This window comes from Epinephelus lanceolatus, chromosome 17 (genome assembly GCF_041903045.1).
Source record: "Epinephelus lanceolatus isolate andai-2023 chromosome 17, ASM4190304v1, whole genome shotgun sequence".
Classification (NCBI taxonomy): domain Eukaryota; kingdom Metazoa; phylum Chordata; class Actinopteri; order Perciformes; family Serranidae; genus Epinephelus; species Epinephelus lanceolatus.
In genome coordinates this window covers 22,815,758-22,838,826 of record NC_135750.1, presented here as the reverse complement: position 1 = coordinate 22,838,826, position 23,069 = coordinate 22,815,758, and the positions used below count along the sequence as shown (strand labels likewise).

At 42.3% G+C, this 23,069-nt stretch overlaps 1 protein-coding gene across 5 annotated transcripts in view; it reads left to right on the top strand.

The window, feature by feature from the left end:
• Positions 1-17,890, top strand: part of ptpn20 (protein tyrosine phosphatase non-receptor type 20) — a 35,053-nt gene extending 17,163 nt beyond the window's left edge. For 3 of the 5 annotated variants that reach the window (XM_078160680.1, XM_033613321.2, XM_078160681.1), the window contains 24 exons: positions 41-134; positions 672-757; positions 1,214-1,385; positions 1,897-2,108; positions 3,593-3,691; positions 3,790-4,310; positions 4,430-5,069; positions 6,247-6,417; positions 6,518-6,692; positions 6,780-6,990; positions 7,072-7,109; positions 7,408-7,494; positions 8,211-8,272; positions 8,649-8,810; positions 8,904-9,153; positions 9,568-9,671; positions 9,820-9,902; positions 10,334-10,467; positions 10,567-10,715; positions 12,279-12,369; positions 13,619-13,953; positions 14,033-14,248; positions 15,599-15,661; positions 15,758-17,890. In XM_078160680.1, the coding sequence (XP_078016806.1) occupies positions 41-134; positions 672-757; positions 1,214-1,385; positions 1,897-2,108; positions 3,593-3,691; positions 3,790-4,310; positions 4,430-5,069; positions 6,247-6,417; positions 6,518-6,692; positions 6,780-6,990; positions 7,072-7,109; positions 7,408-7,494; positions 8,211-8,272; positions 8,649-8,810; positions 8,904-9,153; positions 9,568-9,671; positions 9,820-9,902; positions 10,334-10,467; positions 10,567-10,715; positions 12,279-12,369; positions 13,619-13,953; positions 14,033-14,248; positions 15,599-15,661; positions 15,758-15,868 (4,266 nt within the window). In that variant the 3' untranslated portion in view covers positions 15,869-17,890. Of the gene's footprint in view, positions 1-40; positions 135-671; positions 758-1,213; positions 1,386-1,896; positions 2,109-3,592; positions 3,692-3,789; positions 4,311-4,429; positions 5,070-6,246; positions 6,418-6,517; positions 6,693-6,779; positions 6,991-7,071; positions 7,110-7,407; positions 7,495-8,210; positions 8,273-8,648; positions 8,811-8,903; positions 9,154-9,567; positions 9,672-9,819; positions 9,903-10,228; positions 10,468-10,566; positions 10,716-12,278; positions 12,370-13,618; positions 13,954-14,032; positions 14,249-15,598; positions 15,662-15,757 lie in introns of those variants that run through there. The other 2 variants (XM_078160683.1, XM_078160682.1) reach the window with 2 other exon arrangements.
• The last annotated feature ends 5,179 nt before the right edge of the window (positions 17,891-23,069 follow it).

Genomic DNA, 23,069 nt, shown 5'->3' with positions numbered 1-23,069 from the left:
CCCGAGACATTGACTCATTACTTCTCTCTCTTGCCAAAAGGGAGGAATGAACACCAATGTTAGATATGGAGGCATCTACATCAAGAGTCTGGTGCTCGGAGGAGCTGCAGAGCAGGATGGACGGATTCAGATTGGTAATCTTTTTATTTGTCATTTCGATATGTGGTCAGGTGGCTGCCAAAAACACAAAATGTTCGATAACGGTTATGTTTACTCAACTTCTGATTAAGTAGTGACTAGTCGTGAAGTTTTTTCTTTTGAAGTGGTTTATTTTGAATGACAAATTTCCTATTCCCTTTGCATAATCATCAGAAGATATGATGAAAAAATTGTGAAATACATCACCCTTTTTGTTAGCTTGGCAGAGATTGTCAACTTCCTTAAACTAAATACTAAATAACTGAATGTGTATTGAACCAGGCTTCATAAGATAAAAGCTCTAAAACTTGTATGGATGTGAGTTTTCCACTGAGGCCACCGTGCTGTGTCTCTGTCTGTCTCTGCTTGGTTCACGCTTCAGTGAGCAAGAACGACTTTTAGATTTGTTGACATGCCCGTCAACCACTTGTACACACACAAACACACACACACACACACACACACACACACACGAACCGTTTATGTATTGATGTTGCTAATGATGATGAGATTTGTGTTTGTGCATATGACAGGTGACAGACTGCTGGAGGTTGATGGGTCCAACCTGAGGGGAGTGACTCACCACCAAGCTGTCGAGTGCCTGAAGAAGACTGGGGAGGTATACACACACACACACACACACACACACACACACACACACAGGCACACACGCACATGCACGCAAACACATGCAATCATGGGCATGCAGTAAAACAAAATGACACACAAACATGCTTTCCCTTTTGCTGATATGATTGCATTTGTAACATATGTGTATATTCAGTGTCAGCGTTACTAGTCCAGAGTTCAGGTCCTATTTTCTATCCCAGCTGAACCATAAAAGGGTGACAGATCACACAGTCTTATTATTAGGTTGCAAGGACATGTTGGTACCTTAAGATACTTTGACCTTATCAAGAGTAATCTAGAGAAACATTTGCAATGCACTGTATTCAAGGCTGAATATAAATATGATCTGGAAGAAGCACAGTAGCTCATGATACTGTACATTACACAACTTAAAGTATGAACCACTGTACAAATAAAGGGTTGTATCTGCATCTGTTTCCCATAGGTGGTGAGCCTGCTGTTGGAAAGGGAGCCCACAGTAATCCTGGAGCCCAGACCTGACTCACCCTGCCCCCTCTTAGCCCACATTTCATCACATACACAGTCCCCCAGGACTGAAGTCTCCATGGAAACGACCTTGAGTGGTCGAGCCAAGGACTACAGCTTTGTGACTGATGGTGAGAGGCGAGAGGAAGGGGCACATAATGCTCACATAGGAGGAGAAAAAAAAAAAAAGATAGACAGTGTCAGACACACACACACTTACACACATGGCCCAGAGGTGACTGTGAGTCATCTGACAGCTACATTGTGGTTGCTGTCAAAGTCATCCAGGGCTGACGCTCCCTCAGTCCCTCGAGACAGCGTGCACTGAAACCTTGAAGCTGCCTGTTCACTGCCTGGGCTTAGTTAAAGGAACAGTTCCTCATCTCTACAAAGCCCTCTTTTCTTCACTGGAAATGGTGAAAGAAATATGAGGCTTAATGTGAAAAAAGGATTGTCTGCTTGATCCGATTTTGTTATTGGAGAAGAATAAATACTTATCACAGGAAGATATGTATGCTGGGGGGATTGATAAACCCTTTTTTATCACACTGTCCCAAATTGCAGCCCACACTATTACAGATTAAAGATTACGCAACACACATTAACGCTCCAAGATTCCCCTCCGTCTGTTCTTGTTCCTAGAAAACACGCTTGAAGTGGTGCTGAGGAAGAGTTTGTCTGGCCTCGGCTTCAGCTTTAACATCTCGCAGCTGCACTCAGGACCAGACCGTGGCAGCGTGGTCCGCATCAAACGTCTTTTCCCTGGTCAACCGGCGCTAGAAAGTGGCCTGCTGCGAGAGGGAGACGTCATTCTGTCTGTCAACAGGGAGCCTGTAAAGGACCTCTCCTACCAGGTAGGGTTTGGGGTATTTAAAAGAGCAGTGTCTCGGATTTAGTGGCATCTAGTGGTGTTAGTAGTTATAGATTGCAACCAGCTGAAACCTCTCTCGTGTGTCCAGCCTGAACTCCCGGTTAGGATTCTTGCAGTGTTCATTGTTCAGGAGGTTTTTATCGGACAGAAACTTTTATCTTAGTGAGGAGGTGTAGTTGATCCCATTGCTAGGTATGATACATTCATTTAACAGATGTGATTGGTTGTCACACACACGCCTTTTTGTGATCCTATAAGGTGTGGACACCCAGTGGAAATGAAATGCACTGCTGACTGTGAAAGTGTTGTCATTGTTAGTGTGATCACTCTGCTGATGGAAGGTTGAGACAGACCCAAGTCATCACTGCTGCACTGATGCATTTTTCCAGTTTTTCAAATATCTTAGTGTAGTGATCACTTTATTTCTCTTGTTATAGCGTTATTTTATTGGATGGGAAATGTGTGCTGAAAACACTGAATAAAGCAGTTTCATGTTATAAATCAGTGTTTCTTAGATGCAGTTCATTGACTCATCACATACGGGCTGCTAGCCTCGCACCTGCTAATGTGTGCTCACCTTCTTTCTCTGATAACTTAAGATCAAGACATTAAGCAGCTATCTGCAGTGGTCTCATCCTCTCCAAAACAAACGGAGCAGGTGATTTAATCCAGTAAAAACACTGAATAAAGCAGTTTCACATTTACAATCAGTGTTTTTGAGACGTTCGGCTCGTTGCGAGGGGGCTGCTAACTGCAGTGGCCAATATTAAAACTTGAATGGCGCTGTCTAGAGCCAGCGTCTGTCTGTTCTTAGCTACTGTAGAAACGTGGCAGTGCAACATGGCAGACCCACTCCCTGTGTAGATATAAGCGTCTCTTTCTAAGGTAAGGGAAACACGACAATTCTTATTTTCAGGTGATTATAAACTTACAAAAACATACTTATCATATTATATTCCATTTCTGACAATATATCCCCTTAAATCCTAAAAACTGGACCTTCAAAATGATCATTAATCCTATCCTTAATTTAAAACCAGCAGATTTCCACATTCATAAACAGAGCTTGCTTGTTGCTTATAAGTGTTAGTGGTTTTATTGTGGTTGTAATTTTGCTTGATCTTTTTTCCAATATTAAACTGAGACTAAAAAGTGAGTGCAATGTGGTTAAAAATGTCAAAGAATATAAAGGTTTACAAGGTGCTAACTACGGCCTAAAAAGTGTTCAAACTCTTCACAAACAGCAGCACAGTAGGTGATTTCTGAATTGTGAATGGGCTGGTGAGTGTAAGAGCAGCACCAGTGGCTTTGCCCTTTCTTAAGATCTCAGCCACGTCATTGCTGCACTAATCCTTTAATACCACTGAAAATAGCAAGCTAGTTGTGTCATGGTGTTTGATGTGTCATTTAATCTTTTGTGTACTGCCAGGGAGTTACAATGACCTTTTTCTTCTGGTGTTGTTTCAGAGGGTTTTGTTCCTGCTGCGTGGCGCTCCATCTGAAGTTCATCTGCTGATCTGCCGACCAAGTCCTGGAGTGCTGTATGATGCAGATGACAACACACTGGTAAGCTCACTTGCATGCAAGTAAAGGCACATTTAAAAAGAAACAGTCACCTACGTTTGACCCAGTAATCCTGACTGACCTCATTTCTAACTCTGTAGAGTCCTGCATCCTTCCGTGAGGTTCGTTCTCGGTCCCTGGATATCAGACTAGGAGAGGACTACAGCCAGCTCCTTAAGTTTCAGTATGATTCCAAAATATCTGCTCAGAAGCAGCCCCCCACCCATGAGGAAGATCTAACAAACACAGCCGAGAAAAGCCCAGAACCTCCTCCAGCTCCAGCACTCCCGGAGCCCCAGGAGAGTCCGGACAGGGAAGCGCAGGCCAACCAGACACTCCCATCTCCTCCTCGCTCACCCCCGTCGCCCACCTCACCTACATCACCTCCGTCACCAGTCTCGCCGGCCTCACCTGCCTCTCCAGCATCAGCTGGCACACCTGCCTGTAGCTCTCCTACGGCTCCAGCAGAATCACTACCAACCACTGCGAACCCAGAGGAACAACAGGAAGTAGAAGGAAAGAAGAGCAAGGAAGGGGAAGAGGAGGTTGTAACGACACCGAGCTCAACTGTGATGCTCATGGATGTCTGTCCTAAGCCTGGTTCAAACTCTGTATATGCAAGGTAATATATTAAAAGTGTTACATATTACATTACAGCAAATTTAAGTCCTACATTCTTGAGATAGAAATGTATTATTGTATGTGCTGTATATACATTATGTAATGTCTGTTTATCTGCAGTGGAGTCAGAGAGGAGGCAGATGGAAGTGTGACCTACTGCCTGATGGGAAATGGACTGACTATCATGGCAGATGAAGAGTACCTGACCATCAGCTCCACACTGGAGCCTCCTCACAGCCTTCCCTCCAGTCTGCCCAGTCACACTCCAGCAACCAACCTCCCAGGCCTCCACTCTCAAACCTCCAACAGCTCCTCTAGTCTCAGCTCTCAGAATCCAAGCCTCGGCCCCCACGTCTCCACTACCACCATCACGCCTCTCGGTTTATCGTCTGACACTCCAACCACTTGCTCCCTGGCCCACCCATCCCTGCCGCTCACAACCCAGCCACCGAAAGCCAAGCACCACCCGATCCAGCAGGGGCTTCTCCCGAGTCACTACAAAGCCATGGCCAAGAACAGTAGGCCTTTGGTGCCTCCACCCCAGCCTCCTCCTCCGCCAGTGACCCCCATCACAGCCCAGGTCGTGCCCTCTGTGCCTCCCTGTGCCAGTCCACCTGCCCTGACGCTGCCACCCACAGTGCTGCCCCCTGCTGCCCAGAGCCACACACCGCTGAAGGAAGAACCAGAGAAGAAAGAAAGGGAATACAAGGATGATGATGATGACGAGGATGAAGAGGATGAGGAGGAGAGTCGAAGAAAGGTACATTCAGGATGTTTTGTGTTCTTGGCTCCCTGTACTTTCATCATAAATACTTTTTTACTCCCGTAAATTATTCTCCCAACAGAAAACATTTCCATAAAGTTTGGTTAAAATATTCAGGGTTTGGCTCAGTGAACCAGTTATCAAAGTTAGCTGGTTACTACTAGATACTACACTTTGTGCAGCTCAATTTTTCTTCCATAACATGTCTTATTTCAGACTGGTAGAAAGAAAATAATACAAAATACACATTTAGGAGTTTATATTAGTTCAGATTTCTGTTTTAGAAATGTATGCAAAAAGCTCATACTTAGTTAGATAATGCATTACGTGAACACTTTAAATTTAGTGAAACAAATAATTAATCAACTGGGGAAGTTTCATTGTGACATTTAGTTATAACCTTTACCCTAATCACCTGTAGAGTTTTATTTTTTATCTAAAAATGTAATGAATTTTACAATACATATCTCTATGTCCATTTTTTCAAAATTAATTTTTTATTCTCATTTTCTGAGTCAGAAATCTCCACGTCAGTAGCACTTACATACACCAAACCTTCCAATTTAGTTCCTATCTCTATTCTGAATGTTTTTATCGAGTGGTTTGCTCATATATCATTTTATATAACATTTTATTCCTAAAAATATGGCGAAAATTGATTTTTTTGTATGACTGTCGACAGTATTATAATGATAAAAAGAGATATACAAAATTCCCTCTTTGAAACCCTTTGACTCTAATATGTCAACAGATTAAAAAAGAATTTTGAACCTGGTTTTGTCCAGTGTTCAGATTTTTGTTCTGGAAATTTATGCAAATTAGCACAGATTTAATTAGATAATGTGTTATTTGCATATTTAAACATAACATTCCAGAACAGTTGTAAGACAAAAAATAATTGTTCAGTGTTAGTAATGACCTGGGTAAGTTTGATTGCGATATCTATTAGTTAAAAGTTTTACTCTGTTAACCTGTAGTGCCTCCCCTAAAATATGTTTCACCATTGTTATACCATAGTTAGTGATCTTACACTCTCTTGCTCTTTCTTGAGTGTTATGACGAAGTGTTTAGGTTTAAACATGAAGTGATGAAAATGATGCATTGGTGTTAAAATTATTTGGAGAATTTCTGTAGCTGTTCAAAAGATAAAAGATCATTGCTTCTTTCCTGTCAGGCATTTGTTAAAGAGTTTGAGCTGACAGTGGTCCTGACCAAGTCCAGGAGTGGAAGCTTTGGGTTCACCATCTCTCGAAGCAAGCTTGACAACTGCTACTACATACAGGAAATACTGGACAACCCAGCCAAGGCAGACGGAAGACTCAGGGCCGGAGACAGGCTCATCACAGTGCGCACAAACACACACATCTGGTTACATTTCTGCACATTTTTAAACATTTGTTAGAATATGTGCTGTAAGGGATTCGTTCTTTGTCATTTGTTTCTAGGTAAATGGACATGATGTTACCAGTGTGGCGGATGATGTTGCCATGACAATTCTCAGGTCATCCCCGAGACGATTGAATATGACCCTGGGGAGGGCAGTTACCAACCTGGTGGCCCCGCCTTCCTGTGACAGCCTGCCTGATGTAGTTCTCTACAAGACAGCTTCAGGACAGCTGGGTACATATTTTCACACATTTTAAAGACACACATACATCACCATTATTATCTGATTGTATCTAATATATCTGTGTGTGTGCTCTCCAGGTATAAAGCTGACAGGAGGCATTGGCAGCAAATGGCAGGGCATCTACTGTCTGGAGGTGGTGCCAGGCTCCCCAGCCAGCGAGGAGGGCAGCGTCCAACCCAATGACAAGATCCTCTACATCTGTGGCAGGTGCACCCTGGGAATGTCCCTGGAGGATGCAGTGAAAGCCTGTGAGATCGCCCCTCGTAAAGTTAAGCTCAAAATCATCAGGTAGGTGCCATCTTAGGCTTGAAAGATAGACACTGAAATAGGTTTGTCTCTTTGAATGACTTTACTGTTTGTCTGTCACAGAGAAGACCAGCCGGTGACCCCCAAGGCGAAGTGGAACGGTAAGGGCCTCTGAAGGATTTATGGGATGGTTCACCTGCTTGAGTTAACACAAGGACCATAAACAGGGGGGGTTAGGTTATTATATACACTGATGGATTGCTTAGAAACCAGATATGTTTGTGCTGAACTGACAATGATGAGAAGTTCAATCATTACCAGAAAGTGTTCTGAGTTCTGGGAAGACACGTAATTAGTGATTTTTTATTTTTTTTTTAGATTGAGCATGTGTTACGTAAAATAATTGTTTCCATGCACAATCTATGGTAGCGCATTTATTAACAAGTTTTTCTCTTGTAGGTCTGTTTGACTGGAAAAAGGACAGGAAGTTCTTCGCCCGTTTCGAAGAGCCCGTCTCTCCAGAGAAAGTCTCTCCTACTGAAGATGGTAAGTTTCTTCTCCTCCGAACTCTCGCATGTTCTTTCAGCGCCATAACTGGTTCCCTTTCACCCTTTTGCTTGTTGCGCCTTTGTCTGCGTGAAGCCGGAGCTCAGTGCTGAAAGATAGTTCTCTTTGCAGCTGCGTGTGTGTGTGTCTGTGTGTGTCCGTGTGTGTGTGTGATCTGAATGCTGACAGACAGATCCTGGGCTCTCACAGCAGGATTAATAATTAGCAAGCCTCAGGCCCTCCACTGGTGTATTGGACTGCAGGGCTGTAGCCATCATACACACACACTCACACACACACAGTGCCATACAGCCAGTGGTCCACAGGGCAGGAAGCTCAGTTGCCTGGTGACGGTGTATGCAGCGGTAAGGGACAGTGGAGAGGGTCAGTCTGAAAAGATCAGCCTTGTTCACCTGTCATAGAAGAGACGTACCAATCAACACTTCTCTTTCAAAATGGCCGAAGAGGTGGGAGGTTGGTGTGTTTTCTGTGTGTCTGTTTCGGAAATTTCATTGGCTGAAAATGGCTGCACGGATGGAAATTGGTACAGAAGGGAAGCTTAGTGCCGAACTCCAGACGTTTCCCCTTATTTAGCTTGTACATCGCTTTTAAAGGCTTGATCAATATTAATTGAGGATATAATTTGTTATGCAATAACTGGAGTTGTTGTGTCTGCACTGGCTGCTGATTCACTGATGACTCTTCTCTTTTTTCAGTTGAAGCTGTGTGTAGGACCGGTGGAAATTTCAGATGTCTCTCTATCGCACAAGAACATGATGTAAGTTTCCAAACATAATATTCATCTTTGTCCGAAAGCTATTTGTTTCTCGTGTACCCCTTTATTTTTGTCACCTCTTGCTCGCTCTGTGTATTCTTTCTCTTTACCTGCACATCTTTTGAAGTGTTGAAACACACACTGTAACTTGAGTCTACTGTGTGTCAATCTGCGAATGCATTCTCTCCTGGGGGTCACTGTCTGCATGTGTGTATATCTGTCAGGCTTTTGTTTTTTTACACCTGATTCATGCTTTAACAATAGAGAGGCATTTTTTCCCTGCAGAACACAAAGTTTTCCTGTAAATACGCTGGAATAAAACTGACAGAAACTGACCTCAAAGTTTCTCTCTTGTCCTTTTCTCCTCTTGTCCCTTTAGAGTTGCATCATGCAGGTGGAGTTCACAAAACCAGACGGAGGAGGCCTTGGCTTTGCTTTGATCGGGGGAACCAATGGCAGCATGCTCAGAGTGAAGGAAATCTGCTCTGGTGGAGTAGCTGAGCAGGACGGTCGGCTCAGAGTGGGAGATATTCTATTAGAGGTGACAACCTATCACACATCTATGACATCTTGACTGTTTTATTATAACCTTCATGGGGGAAAAAAAACCTAATCCTCACTGTGTGTACTCTAGGTAAACGGTGTGATAGTGTCCGGGCTCAGCCACAGTAAGGTGGTGGATATCCTGCGTAAAGCTGAGGGCACTGTACAGCTCACCATCTGCAGAGACATCCTGCCCCTGACCTACTCCGAGTCACCTACACTGCCCAACATGTCTGCTCAGACTGAGGCTATTTTAGCCGAGCAGCCGGCTCCGGTGTCCAGCCCTGATGCCTGCTCCTCACCTGACGTCGTGCTGAATAAGCCGGTTGAACGCCCCCCTGGTACAACTGTCTTTCCTTTGATAATGCATTTTTTGAAGGATAACAGTGTTGAAATACAGGGCTGTGCATGTGCTATTAATATTACTTGAAACTTCCTGGCAAAAGGGTTGACATATATTTTTAAATGTAAGTTTTGATCTGATTAATCACCAAACAATTACCCTATGAAGATATAAACATCTCATTCTGAGGTAATAAAAATACCACCATTTTTATTTCCAGGTGATTATACACTAAAGAAAACATACGTATTATATTGTATTTAATTCCTGCCAATATATCTCCCTAAATCCTACACTCTGGACGTTTAAATGCATTCAGAGACTTTGCATCTTGACCTACAACTGGCTTATAAAGACTTGGACTCAGAAACGGCCCTTACTAAATATATTTGTCTTTCTGTCTTTGTCTCAGAGGCAACTTCGGATCCTGTGGTCAATCCAGCTGGCGTGTGCATCACCTCACCGCCTCCTCCACCACGGCGATTGACTGTTGTAACAGATGACACTGCGATACAGGTAACATGCACACTAAAAAGCATACATACACAAGTACATGATGTAAACTTCTGTCAACTTACCCCTCCTTACCTCTTTACTAACCTCTACTACTAACATCTTGCTCCTCCTGTCTGTTGCGTCCTCTGGCTGCCTGTCTGTGGAACAGGAGAGCTGTAACAGCACCCCGTCTCATCAAGCTTGCTGCCCATCCCTCAATGTCACTGACATGTTGCATGGAGCTACTGACAGGTAGTAACTTCCCAAACTACTCTCCTCTTTTATTGTCTACTTATATCCTCCCTCTTCCTCCCTTCTCCACCTCCTCCTCCTCCTCCTCCTGCTGCTTCTTCTTTTGTTTTGGTCTGCTGGAATTCCAGTGTTGTGGCCACAAGGAGGCAGCAGAGAGTAATAAATAAAACACCACCCTGGGAGAAGTGCTGTTGCTTAAGGGCCGTGAACCCCAGTGAGACAAAATTAGTTTAACAGTTAGGAAGTGTTTAGTTTTATTCTCTGTAGCCTCGGAACAAGAAGTACGGTAGAAAATATTTTAGCCTCTTGTCTATACTGTATTTTAGGTGGAAAAGTCGCAGGGAAAGGAAGCTCAGCCTTGCATGATTTCAGCCGCTCCTACCGAAGAGTAAAAATGGTCTGGTCTCACCCCTGCCCCCTGACTCCCCCAGGAAACAAATTGTGACCAAACTTTTGGACCAGTCCTGCAAAGACATCCGGAAAACCCAGTCAGACGGCTGGAGCAGCGAAGAGGAAGATGACGTATTTGAGGCCACCAGTCGGGAAATGACCTCACCCCAAACAGGTGTCTATTCCTTTACCTCTATGCTGATGTGTCAGAGGGAAAATTGCGTCCATACTGAGACATACTAGCTACTCTTATCCTATTCTTTTGTTTCCTCAGGCCCACCCATAGTGTCAGAGGAGGAACTGGCCAGTTTAGCTCTCATTAGTCCCTCTAAGACCAGCCAGTACTCAGGCTCCAGGGTCAAAGCTCTCATCCAGATTCTGCAGCATCAACTCGACCAGCAGGAACTGGTCAAAGAGTTCATGGTGTGTATGTGTTGTGGACAAAATAGTTAGTTATAGTTGTAAAACTGCCTTCAAGGTATGGCAGGTAACTTTTATAAAAATAAGTTTTTGTCGTATTTGCTGAAACTGTCACTATATCAAGACAGTAGTACACAAGACAGTGAAAAGCATTATGTTTCTCTGCCTTGTGGTGTTTCTTTTTTTTTTAAGATATTTTTGGGGCATTTTAGCCTTTAATTGATAGGACAGACAAGTGTGAAAGGGGAGAGACATGCAGCAAGGGGCCAAGGGAGTCGATCCTGGGCTGCTGCCGCAACAGCCTTGTACTTGGGGCGCCTGCTCTATCCACTAAGCCACTGACGCCCCCTTGTAGTGTTTCTAATGGTATGACAGAATCCATCACACTTGTAAAAAAAAATTCAGTCGGTGAAAAGGAAAATAGATAATGAAAATATGAAAGATATAAACAACCAATACATTCACAGTATAATAGCGATACAGGGAAAAAAAGGAAAAAAAAAATAACTAAATCGTTAAAAAAGATGTGGGCTAATTACTATCTTATACACTGTACACATTTTTATACATTGAATACAATGACAGCATCGTTACATTCTCTCATCCTCTATAAGCCACCTTTCCTCAAGCACATCCTCCCTGTTCCTTTGTGAGTCACTTTCTCCATGAACTTTACCTCTTCAATCATACTTTTCCATTTTATTACATTTGGTGGGTCAGCTTTTTTTCCCACCTTTTGGTTATCTGTTATAATACTGTGATTCTCAAGATTCTGAATAGGTATTTTTCTTCTTGACTAAGAGTAGCTGGAGGTTTTCCCAAAAAGATATGCTCTATTTTTAAATACAGAGGTTTTGAATATGTATTTAATACTTTACACAGAAAAATATTTTAGTGTACTGTTTAGCTGTAAAATGAGAACGTTTGCTTCAGCTGGTGGGCAGTGTTTGGTTTTGGCTTGACTGTTTTTAACATGGCAGTAGGGTCACAAACTTTAACATTTTACAGCTGAGCAGCGCTGCCTAGTTTGACAGTTGACCACAGTTTACGAGCAGTGACTGACGTGATTGACAACTGCGTTAGAGACTCTCTAACACAGCTGATTGGTTGTTTTCATTCAGCCGCGGTGGATCTTTCACATGCCATTAGAAGCACTACGAGAAGGAGGAGCAACATGATTTTTTATACAGATTATCTGTCTCATGCACTGCAGTCTGGATGTAGTGACACTTTCAGCAAATATGACTAAAAGTTATTTTAATAAAAGTTATCATTGACAGCTCTAACATATGGTAAAATTACATGTTGACCAGTTAATGTGCCATTTAACCGTTTACCACATTGATCCTGCAATAAGAACCGTACAGAGGAGTTTATTATAATTTACTACACTTTGACACACTGAGAGAAAATTAGCGGTGTAGACAGATACACACATCCATACTGTGATTATTAAAACACTGCAGTTTTAGACTATTTTTATGGACAGACATACAATAATCCAGCTGCACTATTTTAAATGTTAACATTTTCTTTTTGTTACTGTGCTCATGTTGGTGATTTCAGGCTCTGGAGCATCTGAAGCCCTCTGACAACTGCCTGGTTGGAAAAGCCCCTGAGAACAGAGATAAAAACCGCTACAGAGACATCCTACCCTGTAAGTCTGAGAGAGGACTTGTGTAAACTTTTACTTTCTCCTGGCCGAATCTCAACTTTTACTTTCTCCATTTGTTCAAACTCATGCGCTTCATTTTATGTTCCCCTATTGGAGTTTTTTATTGGCGAGCAAAAGCTTGTAAAAACCTGGATACTCACAGACTTGGCATTTACAGGAGAGCCTGTTTGTTAGCACTTTTCTTAGCTGCTGACTGTAAGGACTTTAGTGAAAGGAGTGGAGAAGATGTTTGTTTACAGCATTTTAGTGATGTCTGCGCAACAAATCATTCCCTACATTAGCATCAGTAATTCACTGGAGCCGCACTTATAATCTCCTCGGAGTCAGCCAAGTATGTGATGATGAAGAAGGTGTCATTTGTTACCAACCTTGTAATTATCTGGGATTTATATTTTTAATAAAGGAAGCTGCATCAGGAGAAAATAATATTAGAGGATGTATTAATAATATGAACTTCAGGGGGTGAATACAGAGAGACAGGATGAAAAAGAGATGTGTGTGTGTGTGCGTGCACCCTGGGGTGTGATGCTTGCTCTGTGGTTAACACTGATGATACTGAAGAATGTGAAAAAGCTATAAAATAGACACACTCAAGTACACACAAACAGAAGTGTTTACTTCTCTAGCCTTCAGTGTGTCGGGGTGAAAAGGGTCAGAGTTAAAATAAATGAGCATGATGAAAAGGATAGTGACCCCCAGCTGATTGCTGCCACACCTCACCAATGCCTTGTTGCTGGTTGTGCAAAGATCCCAAAAAAGATGATCATGTTTTTGACCAATCTGACCCTTTGCTTGTAGCCTTTAACTATTTTATTTAGAAAGTCTGGTTTCCAGTCTGTGGCTTTTTTGACCTCACGAGCAGGAGGTGGGGGACCAACCCAGAAAACATTCCTGACTGCCTTCGGTCTATCACCCCTCTCATCACCAACAAACTTCTTCACAGCACTGGTTTGTTGAGCCCGACTCCAGACCTCAGGGCTGTTTACTTGGCTTTATTTACTGTACACTTAGATTGCATGCTTTTGGCAGAACAACAAGGTAGCAGTGTTTGTTGTTTATGATCAAGGCATGAATGGATTTATCCAGCATCGAGAAAACGTAAGGAATGTCTGCCTGTGGTCTTTGTTGGAGGACGCTGCTGTAATTAGTTCATTTCAGTTATGAATTAAAGCAGTGATGCATGCACACACACAGAAAGTTTAGGTCTTTCCTCTCTTTTTTTCCTACACAGATGATGAAACCCGTGTTGCCATTGGAGACAACCAGGACTACATCAACGCCAGCTACATCCGCATGCAAGTAGGCGATGAACAGTTCTTCTACATCTCCTGTCAGGGCCCTCTGCCTTCCACAGTGCCGGCCTTCTGGCAGATGATCTGGGAGAACAAATCCGACGTCATTGCCATGATGACTCAGGAAGTAGAACGGGGAAGGATCAAATGTCACAAGTACTGGCCAGAGAGGCTGAGCGTGCCTCTGGACACCGGCAGGTACCAGCTTCACCTGGAGAACCAGCAGTACCTGGAGCACTTCCACATCAAGATCATCCGCATGGTGGAGGCAGAGGTAAGAGATTTGTGTCTTCCTATAAAGTCATTAATATTGTGGTTTACTGGAACAATTCTTAAACTTATTGTTGTTGCAGACCGGTGAGACCCATTTCGTCCGTCACCTGAAGTTCACACACTGGCCTGACCACGGAGTGCCCAAAAGCTCCGAGCAGCTGGTTCGTTTCATCCGCTACCTGAGGGCGGTGCACCACAAGGGACCAGTCACTGTGCACTGCAGCGCCGGCATCGGACGTACAGGAGTTTTCATCTGCACTGACGTTATCCTCAGCCTCATTGAGAACGATTTGCCTGTAAGTGGAAGACATTTTGTTTGGTTTGCTAATTAGTTTACCATATTTTTGTATTTTTAGCCATGCTAGTGGCATGTTGGTCGGCTGGTCCACCACTTTGGTCCAGACTGAAATATCTCAGCAAATATCAGATGGATGATGTTTTGCACATTTGACTTTTATGGTCCTCATAGGATGGATCCTACTAACTTAGTTAATTCTCTGACTTTTCTTCTTGCGCCAGAGGCAGGTTGACATTTTTGCTTTTTAGTGAAATGTGTCAACTGTCTCTATTTTATGGATTGTCATGGATTTAAGTACAAATATTTGCTTTCCCCACAGACTACAGATTTGTAATTACTTTTGTGATCTTTTTTTTTGTCAAGTGCAAATTCCTAAAAAGCTAATGGCATTCCCTTCAGCCTAAACTGTACTTTGTGTTTTGTGATTGTCTGCATGCATACAGGAATATATTTTCAGTGAGAAGCACCGCACAGCATAAATGTATGCACATGATTACTGTAAAACTGCTCAGATGTATTTACATCGGTGGTTCCATCAGCTGTTAGTCCAAAGAATGTGCGCTCCCTAACCTCAGATACAATTTCTCTCTGGACTGCATGTGCCAAAATTTCTAATATTTTGGACATCCAATTGTTTCTGCACGGAAACCACTCATGATTTTCATCAGCTCCATTTTTAGCTGCCATAAAAATCGATCCCAATTTCTACGCCCTCACAGTAGATATCCCTTGTGTCCAAGGAATTTTATGGATATAAAAAGCAGATCCGAAACTGTCCTGACAATTTTCTGGTTTCTCTCAGTCTGTTCAGCCTGTCTGCGCTATTGATTAGCTCCTGCTATAACAAATCTGTCCCCAAGTTTAGCTGACCCTGACCCTTGCTCTTTGACCTGACATGATGACATTGTCACTTCAGACTGGACGAAATAATTCAATTTGCACATTTTAAACACCTTTTTTTAAATATATTTTTAAGGCACCGTAACTATGCTGTTCAAAATTTAAAACAAATTTTCAGATAGCCCATGAGTTATGGTGAAATGGCCAGCTACTTACAGACTGTGTTGTTCCACCCCTTGTCAATAGCAGGTGATGATGATTTGTAAATGTGAACAGGCTAAAAGTAAGACGATGAACATGGTAAACGTTATACCTCCTAAACATAAGAACGTCAGCATCGTCATTATTAGCATGCTGTCATTAACAATTAGCTTAAAGCACCACTGTGTCTGAGTATAGCCTCACAGAGCTGCTAGCAGGCTGCAGACTCTTTGTTATTGATATTAGACATAATCTATTTACACATATGTTGTAGTTGTGCCTCACAACCTTCTGTCTCTGTCTTCAGATTAACGTGAGCGATGTCGTAAAAGAGATGAGACTTCAGCGGCATGGGATGATTCAAACCAAGGTCAGTGCCAACAGAAGGGTTAAAGTTCAAAGGCCAAGCTTTAAAAAATGACCGTTCCCGAAAAGCTAGACGTGCCCTTTGTCTCTCTCATTTCAGGAACAGTACTTCTTCTGCTACAAAGTCTGGTTGGAGGTTTTACAGGCCATTTTACAGCTTCACGGCAACCAGTGGCAACCGGAAAGTCCCCAAGACCACAAAGTAGTTTGAATGTTTCCACCTCCGGTTCACCTACCTGTAAAGCACAGACTGTGTTTCAGTCACCATGTGCGGTCTATCACAGCATTGACTGGTGATACCTTTTTCTTTGGCTGTAGTTAGTTGAGTTAGCTATAATAAGAAACCTGTTCTCCGTTTTGATACTTTGTGTTGAGGAGGCCTATTGTTTAGTTACTTCAACTTTAATGTTTTTTGTTCTTGTATGTGCTCTCGGTGCTGTGATATGTTTAATTTAGGTCACTGAGGTTGTTTTGCCTTTTCAGGCTTAGTGATTTGCCTTCTGTCTCTAGCAACTTTTTTTAAATTTTGTGTCACTATTTGAATGTATCTCATTTGTTTTTCTCCATGTCCTTTAATTTGCAAATGGCATTTATTTTTCACAGTCATGTTGCATGGGATTTAAAATCTGGTAATATTCACATCTTTTATCAGGCAGTCAGTAATGTCATCGAAGTGCACAAGTGAACATATGATCATCATACCAAAGGGAGTATCTGTTTGTAACCTTGATGAGTAGCATTTGATTAAGCATTGTGTTACTATCATTTCATTAAGTGCATTTGTACCCTGGAGAAAAGGGCATTAGCAAAGGAACACCATTGATTTTTCAGTTCATCATCTACAGAAATGAAAAGAATCAAGTGCCTTGGAATGACTCACACCGCTTGCTCCACATTGACCCCGAGCCACTTGTCACAAGCGGTCGGGGACGGAGAGCAAGAAACTGATTTGAGAGCAGCCGGCGGTGGTTAGACTGAACGTGCAGCATTCAGTCTGTTTGTAGTCTGAGGTGAATGTTTGGTTGATCCAAACCAGAGGAGGATTACATCTCACCTTTTAGTTCCATTGTAACGTAGAAACAGTGTGAAGTTTGCACACCGCCTGTCAACCTTTTTTTGTTTGTGGGCCCATTTTATACAAAACACGATCACTATGAAAGTCTTACTACGCATAATCACAACTTGCACATCTTGATACAGATAAAGAATGGTTCAGCATAACAAATGTTTGGATGAATTCATAAATTTTCAATTCACACTTTTAATAAAATTTGGACGAGGCCATAACACTAAATATACAGACTTTTTGTAGAATGTACAAAACTGATTTGAATGTCATTTAAATAATTCGTTCATGAGCTTTTCGGTGTAATTTGTTATGTGGCAACATCCTTTATCTGTATTCCATAGCTATTTTAATACAAACTCAGCCAAAAATGCAAAAAATATTATGAGGTTTACAAACTTTCCATTTTGCCACTTTAGATGTATATGATGTACAAAGCAACAGAGCTGCATCTCCGAAAAATAAATCACAGGTCAAAGATGATTTATAGCTGCTGGTTTGAACCTCAACCTTTGGATGTAACTGCTTGTAAGCTTTATTCTTTTAGCTGCTATCTCACACACCAGCTCTCTTATTGCATGCAGACTCTTAAAGTACAGCAGTCTGAGCCTGGAGTTTGGCTGAATGACTTGAACATGATCAAAATGTGGAATGTAACAAAGCAATACTCTCCGAACAAGGGGAGATCAGAATGTCAACCTCTTACCCGATAACATCTTCCAAACTGTTTTGGAGCATGTCGGTAAGACACATGCAGTACTGTACCTTTGCCATGTGGATGGCTATGCAGAGCCATCAGCCTCTGTAGTGTGTATGCAACACCTTTTCATCAATGCTGGTCAGTCAGTTTCCAGTGATAGGTAACCCTCTGTTATGTGCAAGTTCATGTTCTCTTTGAGATCCTGTTGATATGTTTTCTCCCTCAGATCTTGGACAAAAAATATTCTTGAAAGAACAAACAACAGCACATTTTGCATTCATCTGTGAAAATGCATCTTGTACAGTCAAGCAAGTGCTTATGCAATAGCATTGTGAAATGTAATAACCCTTAATTGCACAACTGCTTATTTATGCTGAATTAATATCTTGTCACTGTACCAGCCACTATGTAACCAATATCTGAGAACAATGTAATACCTCTCTCTTTAATTAAAAACTATTCTGAAACTTGTTTGCATGTTATACGGCATGTTTTGCCCCTGACTCTGAACACAACATAACTCTACTTGAACAACGGAGCAAGAGCAGCAGAGCGGGTTTTCCCTGACGGCACACACAGAACAGAGAGGCGAAGGCGGCCCTAAATCTAATTCCACTGAGCCCCCTCTCCACTTTTACTGCAGGGTATACTCCCTCTCGGGTTTTACTGCAGGGTAAATAAGCTGGTCTCACAGGGGTCTTTGTGACAGCATGGAAACCCCTGGAAACACACTGCACGCTCCGCACACATATAAACCTGATGCTGGGGGAAGCCACGGCTGCAGATTTACTCCCTCACCTTCTCTCTCTCTCTTTCTCTGTCTGCTCCCACTGCCCTTGGGCACTATCTCTATAAGCGCCCCCCTCACACACAAACCCCAAGTCACCCACCCTCCTCTTTCTCCTCGCTCCCCAACTCAGACCTTGTTATTGCTGTAAGTTATGGCAGGAACGACAGCAACTCGGTTATTCAAGGGCCATTCCCATTTATGGTTGTATCATTATATTAAACAGTTGTCCTTTGAATTTCAAACCACAAGACCAGGGAAGAATTACTGACAGGCTCTACAACTCAGTGGTGATACTGAAAAGAAGGAAGAGTGATAACTGAATATCTGAGCTGATAACAGCAGTATTAGCGGCATCCAAGCAAGGACCAGAGTGGAATATCTTCTATACAGTAAGGCCTGACAACAGCCTCAGGAGGATGTCAAGAGATGGGAACAAAGTTGGTGGTAAAGTCATTAACAGGAGGCCGCTCAGTCAGAGAGTGTGATTTAAAGGCCTGAGGAACGTGTAGAAATGAGCTCATATGCTCTCGGTAAATCCTCCTGCTCTCTGCTGGGCTCACAGTGCAACACAGACACAAGCCTGTTTTCTTATTCACTGTGTACTGATTAAAAATAGCACACAAATTATGTGCTGCCGCAAACTACCTCCACACACACACACACACACACACACACACACGCGCGTACACACACATACCCTCCACCCCCTTCTAATGTCGAGCCCATCCTCCTTCACTGTCAGACTTCACCTTGAAGTCTTGGTAAGACTTTAAGAATGATCCTGTGTTTTGTGTGTGACTGATGCAGCAAAAACCACTTGAACCTCAATGTTTTGTTTCATTTCACACAGCACAACACTTTTACACACATATATATTGAATATCTTTTTGTTTCAACACCTCACTGAAGCTGCAGCTTACGCAGGGTGAAATAGTCACGTCCAAACATTTTATGGCTGAAACATTGCACACACACTTTGGGATCCTGACTAGAATTTAAGATAAAAGTTCTGTGGGTTAAGATAAGGTCTGGGTGCACACCATACATTTATCATAATGATTCCCCTGAGAGGTCTTTTAGGTTTGAAGAGGTTAAGCATGATTACCCCCCCCCCCCCCTCAAGAGGGCTGAGAATTATTACCCTACAGGATGCTTGCAAAACAGGCCCCGTCATAGGCCATTTAGATTCTCAGAAAAACACAGGGATAAATTCCAGCTTGGGTTATCTGATAAAGCAGCAAGATTAAACTGAAGCTGATAAAAGAGAACCATCAGAGACCAGAGAGCATTCATGATAAGGTTGGCTACAGTAAGGGTTGGTGCTGAGCAGCACAGTTGCCAGAATGAATTGTTAGCATTGTATGTTTCTGTGAACGACGGATATGTTACATGTGTATGTTTTATATGTATCAAATCAACATTTCTAAAGTGATCAAATTACATCTATATGAGCTGAGTTTCTCATCACGAGGAGGAAGGGATGGTGGATGATGTGAGTTTTACATCAAGCAGCGGACAGCAGCAGACCACTATTGAAGACTAACAAACAACGATTTTTATTTTCAGTGAGACATAAGATAATTGCCAGCCATGTTTTTGGTGACAAAAGCTGATATTTTTTAACCAGAAATTGGGACATTTTCTATCATATTTATGGCAACAAAAGCAGCCACTTTTTGACAACACATCACGACATTTCCAGTCGTGTTTGTGGCAACAAAAGCAGACATGTTTTTAAAAGATATCAGGACATTTCCAGTCGTGCTTAACGCAACAAAACCAGGTATTTTCTACAGATATTTTCAGGCAAGTTTGTGGTACACGAGCAGATATTTTTTTACAAGAATTCGGGACTTTTCCAGTCATGTTAATGGCAGCAAAAGTGGGTACTTTTTGATAACATGTCAGAACATTTCCAACCATTTTTGTGGTATCAAAACTGGGTATTTTCTAAAGAAGTTCTGAACATTTTCAGGCGAGTTTGTGGAGTTAAAATCGAGTAATTTCTAACAAGAGTTTGGGACATTTCCAGCCATGTTTGTAGGGACAAAAGCGGGTATTTTAAACCAAGGCATAATGCTTTCTTAACCCTAACCAAGTGGTTTTTGAACCTAAACCTAATAAATAAAACATAAAACATAAAACTAAAAACTGAAATGTAAAGAAACGTGAAGTTTCAACATATCTGCTACTGAATGTACGAATGTAACAAATCTTTGGTACAATGCCAACATTTATTCTGGCAATTTTGTTGCTCTGAGAGGGCCTCACAATTGAGAAATACTTTATTAACATATCCTTCCAGTAAAGCAGATGTTATATTGGTAACACAGTTTCACATGTTAGAAATGTATCATCACATGTGAAAAGGTTTTCTTGAGGGATGATAACTTGACATGTAATACATGAAACTCTTCACGTGAAACAGTATTTCATGTATCCCACTGGGTTTTACATCATTCATCTGTTTTAAATCCATATATCTGAGGAAAATATCTGACTCTTTAGCTGCTAACTGATTCACTTTGTCCACCAGCTAGTTGGTTACTGTGTCTGTCTTCTGTTTGGTGCTGAAAAGGTGGCGCACAATCAGTTTTCAGAGCTCTTTTTCTGAAAACAGCTGCCTGCTGCTGCCAAAAGTGATGCTATAACAGTGGTGAGAGTGAATCAACCCAGTGAAAGAGCCCAAAGCACTCCTCAAGGATTCCCCATCCTCCAGATACTTACTGTATGACACTACGGGAACTGAACTGAACTCTGTCTATATTCCAAAATGTGGTATTTGATTGAGTTTCAAGCAGTAAAATAAATGAGCATTAATGTGTTTTTCTGAGTTGTTGTGCCCTTTGTAAGTCGACCCCACCGGCTCCTCTGTGATGACAGCCCACTGACAGAGACACAGAGAGCCATTCATCCCCTCTCTGAGCAGAATGTCACTTTTGTGGCTTTCCAGACTTTCAGAAACCACAGACTTGTCAAAGGAAGCCGATTATGATTACGGTCTCCTCTTGTATGTTCACTTGTAATTATCTTAAGTTGGTTATGTAAAGGGTTAGCTGGGCTCGCCATTGGGTTTTCTGCGGTGAGCTGCGAGTGGGGTTTGGAATTACATCCAGCGGTGCTTTGTGAAAAGGACTGAATTTTCAGAGACTGTTATAACGAGTGATTTTGTGTCATTTTCTGGTCTGTTCTACTGTGTCTGGTTAAAATACAACACGAGACAATCTAACCACCGCATCATGACACGTTACAGCTTGTTCTGTAATCGTTTTGTTTTAGAAGTCCATATGTCAGTCATGTATTCAGTAAGTAAATCCAGCAGTGGATTTTCCAAAGGCCACACAGACAGATCTTTTGTGTCAAAGAGTCAAGTTTGTGTTCACTTTATTTGCTAAGAGACGAGTTGTTGAGTTCTGTAGATCTTTGCAAATCTCATTGCAACAAGAGACTGGCCAGGAGGGCAGGATAAAAACTGTTTTACATCAACTAATACAAGACAGACAACATGATCAGGCTAAAAGACTGTCACATATGATGTAAATGATACCTCAGAATTTGCTTTTACTCCAATAGCAAGTGATGCCAGAGCCATAATGACCAATGACAACGCTAATACTTGTCAAGACCTTGTTTTATGTAAGCTCAGACAGACATCGCCCTAAGTGCTAGCTGACTGTAGTGTAATATCCAGGTCCTGATAATGTTAGGATGCTGCAAATGGATGCTGAACATAGCAGAGCATGTTTCTCTATAATAAGATGTCAGCCTGCCGTTGATTTATTTTTAATCATGCAGCTGCATCAGAGGCAAATAGCAACCGAGCTATTTATTTATCCCTCTCAAAGACCGGAGAAGTTGAACAATATTGTATTTTGGGTGTTTGGTTTGGTTGTGTGCTCTGGAGTCCATCGACAGAACTCAGGAAAAGCCTTTTTCCACGGCCATAATTCGCTGTAATTATCATGTGACCTCTCCAAGCAGCCAGAGTAAATGAGCACCTGTCAGGGGGCATAAACTTTGGTTTTGCTGATGCTCTGTACAGGAGGGAACAACGGTATGTGACACACGACTACTTTAGTAACCAGAAACAAATAATAAATTCAAAATCTGCTAAACATAGGATGAATGAGGTGCTCATGTGCTTAATCCTATTTTAACCGTCTCTTGAGGTTAACTGTTATAAACAGTTTGTCATGTGATAGGGATCTGTGATTAAATGGAGGACGGACAGCAGTACAGAAATTGCAGAGTGCAGCAGAAGGCCCCCTTTGTGAACTGAATGGTCTGTGTCACTGAGTGGCAAGGACGATCTTCTCTTTGTCAAACTCCCTCCTAAATCACGCGCCACATCAGAGCAAGGTTGATTAACACCTGCTTTCAATTAAGTGACTTTCTCATCAAGCTCTGGTTGGAAACAGGAAAAAAAAAGCCTCACGCCTCGTCACGTCGAAGATGTTCCTGAATTAGAAAGCTATTAAATCAGAGGAGCAGACGCACGCCGTTGCGAGGGGTGTCGTTTATCTTCATTTGAGCGGGCCCTCCATGATCATCTCCACAGGGGCGGCTAATTGAAAAAGGGCTTCAGAAATGCGATTGTTAGCAGCGATAATAATTTATTACTCTCAGCTTGTGGAGTCCTGGGAGTCATTTGTATTCATTAGTGTAAATTCAAATTATGTTTGCGATTAAAATATGACTTTGACAGGCAGAGGGGCCTCAGACAGGGACAGGCACTGATGAGACCTTTGCTCCGGGTCACTGCCTCCCACATTTGCCTCCTACTAAGTACGTGGCGGAGAAGCCTTCTTTGCCTCACCACCATCAATCTGTGTCTGATTCAAGTTGAGACGTTAGCC